This window comes from Etheostoma spectabile, chromosome 17 (genome assembly GCF_008692095.1).
Source record: "Etheostoma spectabile isolate EspeVRDwgs_2016 chromosome 17, UIUC_Espe_1.0, whole genome shotgun sequence".
NCBI lineage: Eukaryota > Metazoa > Chordata > Actinopteri > Perciformes > Percidae > Etheostoma > Etheostoma spectabile.
In genome coordinates, this window is record NC_045749.1 from 2,118,315 (window position 1) to 2,121,849 (window position 3,535).

The 3,535-nt window shown below is 39.2% G+C and overlaps 1 protein-coding gene and 1 long non-coding RNA gene across 2 annotated transcripts in view; both read right to left on the bottom strand.

Annotated features, from left to right (window-relative positions):
- The window catches only part of cyp26c1 (cytochrome P450, family 26, subfamily C, polypeptide 1), a gene marked incomplete at its 5' end in the record, with an annotated part of 15,485 nt that overhangs the window by 1,864 nt on the left and 10,086 nt on the right, over window positions 1–3,535 (bottom strand). Inside the window, 1 exon segment of the mRNA XM_032540826.1 lies at window positions 330–1,483. Coding sequence (XP_032396717.1) covers window positions 1,142–1,483 — 342 coding nt within the window. The 3' untranslated portion in view covers window positions 330–1,141.
- LOC116705021 (uncharacterized) overlaps window positions 797–3,535 on the bottom strand; it is a 21,439-nt gene continuing 18,700 nt past the window's right edge. Inside the window, exon 3 of the long non-coding RNA XR_004335822.1 lies at window positions 797–809. This is a non-coding gene — a long non-coding RNA (uncharacterized LOC116705021). The remainder of the gene's footprint in view (window positions 810–3,535) is intronic.

Genomic DNA, 3,535 nt, shown 5'->3' on the forward strand with positions numbered 1-3,535 from the left:
AAGTTGACATAATCCAGTCTGTGATTATCCTTTAGCATACTTTTCTTTAATTTTTGTCTAAAGAATTTCTGCTTTTTTAACTCAAACATTAGGTATAATTTCCCATAAGTAGTGTTGAAAATGTCAAAAAAAGGGACAAACATTGAAAAAAAGCATAAAAAATGGGACAAAATCATAAGAAAAAGTTAAAAACATAGTTAAAAAGCGTCAACAAAAGTGTTGATTTTCAATTTGGACGGGAAGACAGCACAAGGGTTAAAACCAAGAGCCCCATCTAGTGGGCTAGGAAAATAAAGACACTGGTTCACTAAGCTTCATTTGGCCATCACTAGGTTTCGGCACCCAACCCTCGTAACAAGATGTAAATAGAAAAAACTTGAACTTTTAAACAAGAAAAGAACACAAAACACAGTCATTGAAGGTGATTTCCCCACTTCTGTCGCTAGACTAGAAGATTTTTTTTTTTTTTTGTGTGAAAAATCTTATCGTGAATCTTAAAGGTTTTGTAAATTTAAGTAGATTAAAATACTCATGACTCATGTCAGCATGCATAGCCCTTGGATATGTACTTACTAATACACATTGATGTAAAAGCTACTAAGATGTACAAAATATAAAAGTGGATTTTAAAACGCTGCATCTTTGTCCCTTGGCTTCATCAGAGTTGGAGCAAAGCTGGCTTCATAGAAAGTCTTTCTATTCTGTCATACAGTGGATGTGTTGTGTGTCTTCAGGTAAGAAAAATGTGCCTAAAGTCTGTTAATGAGGCCCTGACATGTTTGTTTTTTAGCTCCCAATAGAAACATTTGCTGTTGTAACTTATTCATGCAGTCCGTTCAGCAGGGCGAACACTGACCTTCTGTAAAAGAAAGACTATATATAGAAGAATGAAGAAGAATTAAAGAAGAAGAATGCTGCTTTTTGCACTGCAACTCTTTTAAGAGTTATTCACGTACAAGAATAACTTAAAAAAATGCATTTAAATAATTGCTGGGAAACGATACGCTGCAGAACAGAACCCCTCATTCATGTCCATGGAAAAGATAAGGGCGCCTAAACTGTGCCCTCAGGCCCCGTATGTTGCTTGTGCCCCCTTTCTTGGGCTTGGAGAGTTTTTTCCAGAAGCACGTTGAAAGTTAAATTACTTACGCAAGTTAGCGAAATGCACGTGCAGCCCGTTTACCGGGTGCACTATCGGCACTGTCTGCATCTTGGGGAAGTTCTCCGTGGCCAGAGTCCATTTGCAAGTCCCGATCAGCTCCACAGCCAGAGTCTTTAGGATGATCTGTGCCAGTTCTTTCCCTACGCAGCTCCGCACGCCGCCGCCGAACGGCACGTAGCTGAACCGAGCCGACCGACCCTCCTCCCGGTCTGGGCCGAACCGGTCTGGATCAAACAGCTCCGGGCTCTGGAAGACCGCTGCGGTCTCATGGGTGTCCCGGATGCTGTACATTACACTCCAGCCTTTGGGGATCTGGTAGCCCTGAGAAATGAAGACAGAAATCAATATATATAAAAAAGGGCATGAAAGCTTTTAGCGTTTTTAACAAGTTGTTTGGGGCGTTTTTATGTATTTGAACATGCACTCTTTAGAAACTCTTCAGGTTTCTTAAAGTCTTTCCCATGTGCCATTGTTACATCTGTGCATAATTTTCATTTGTGCACCTTTCATAGTGTAATTTTACTAATTCATGTGCAATTATTTTATTATACAGTTTGCTATATCTGGCTTATGTGCATTGCCCTTTTACAATACTTTTATAATATTTATGCCGCATGAGACTGTTTAAGGCATAGTCTATTTTTGTCTTATTTAATGTTTAGTAACTTTGTTTTTATCTTACTGTAAGAACGGTACTTCTTTGACACTTGTTTATGCTACTTGTACACTTATGTATCTCTGCTCTTGTAATAAAGGTTAAATAAAGGTTTTCTTTTTTATCTTAAGGTTTCTCTTGGGTGGTTTTCAACTTCATATATCCATACCTCCATCTATTGATCCAGGCCTCTTTACAACCTAATCCCAATTATTTAGGAAGATTTAGGAAGATGCACTTGAATGAACAGGCATAATGACATTTTCTGCAATTACTTTTCAGCTATGGGGGCTTAAACCCTGTAAAAGAAGTGCATAAAAGGTGGCATGTGCACCACAATTGTACCCTATTTTGAGAATTTCTTTTAGACTTCACTTGTCCTTATTTAAATTAACACAGCAAATTGGGGGCACTAAGGGCAGGGAAGGGGCAAGTAAAGACCATGGATGAGGCCATGATGGGGCAGCAAAGGCCACGCAACTCTGTGTGTGAATATTTTTGGTTGTTAAAGCGCAGTCAGGCATGCAGCACGACAAATGGAATTAAACAGATTTCAGTTGAAGCAAGATTTAGTTTTAATTCTCCTGCATGAAGAGTTATTTTATGATCTCACCAATCTGTGAAGTTGACTAATTTTTTGATGGGAATAAACCAGGTTTTTACTCATTCACAAACTTATTGATGATTATTAAGCTGCTGATTCTGCATAAGGAGGAGCTGGTCAGGTGAACACGTCAACCTAAAGGACGCCAAGCCCCTACGGGTGCATCTGTAATGTGAAGCGATGTTGCACAGTGCCTACAAGCCCAAAAAAGCGGTTGTTGAATGGTAAATTTTTTTATCCATTTGGTCTAATAACATTTAAAAAGTGTAGAAGATCCACCTAACAAAGAACTCTAGTCTGCATGCTGTACGGCTCAAAGAACATACTTGAGGAAGCCTGTCGGGCGTTTTAAGCTTATGTTCCCAGTGAGCAACTTTCATTGGAATGAATGTGTCGCAAACTCTGAAAGCGGTATCCAGTTCTCCTTCATACATCCTCCAGCTTTACCAGTTTAGACTTGCAGTTGTGAACATGAAGAAGTCGCCCCCCCTACGGGCCAAAACGTACCACAGTATAAACAGTACAGGAAATGTTGCTTGGCTACAGGTCAGGCTGTTCTCATAAAGCGACCAAACGTAACGCACACAAACTACAACCCACATTGACCGCTGCTATTCAAGACCGCAAATGTTTGCGTGAGTAGGAGGTCGCGCTGGCTCCTAAAACATATCTCAAGCAGGGAAGCAGATTTCTTGTCCCGGAAGAAGGTAACAGGAAAAAATAAGTAACACAGAAAGAAATAAGAAACATAAGAAAAAAGTTAAAAACATAAATAAATGGCGTCAACAAAATTGTTGATTTTCAATTTTGACGGGAAGACAACACAGGGGTTAAACACCTGCTGCATTGCAGTCTGATCTACTATTGTTACTGTGAGTTTAAAATATGGTCTTTGTCTAACCTGTGCTTAGAAAAAAGCTTAAATTCAAATTCCTTTGTATCTAGGGAAAATATATAACGTCCAATGCCCATTCATGCCAGATGAAAAGAAACCTCCCTCACACTAAGGGCTTACATACACTGTAAATATTGGCTGCGAAATCTCCAGTTATTTCCTTTAGATTTCACAGTAACACTACTGTAGATGGTTTTTACAGTAGAATGCTGTAAAGTT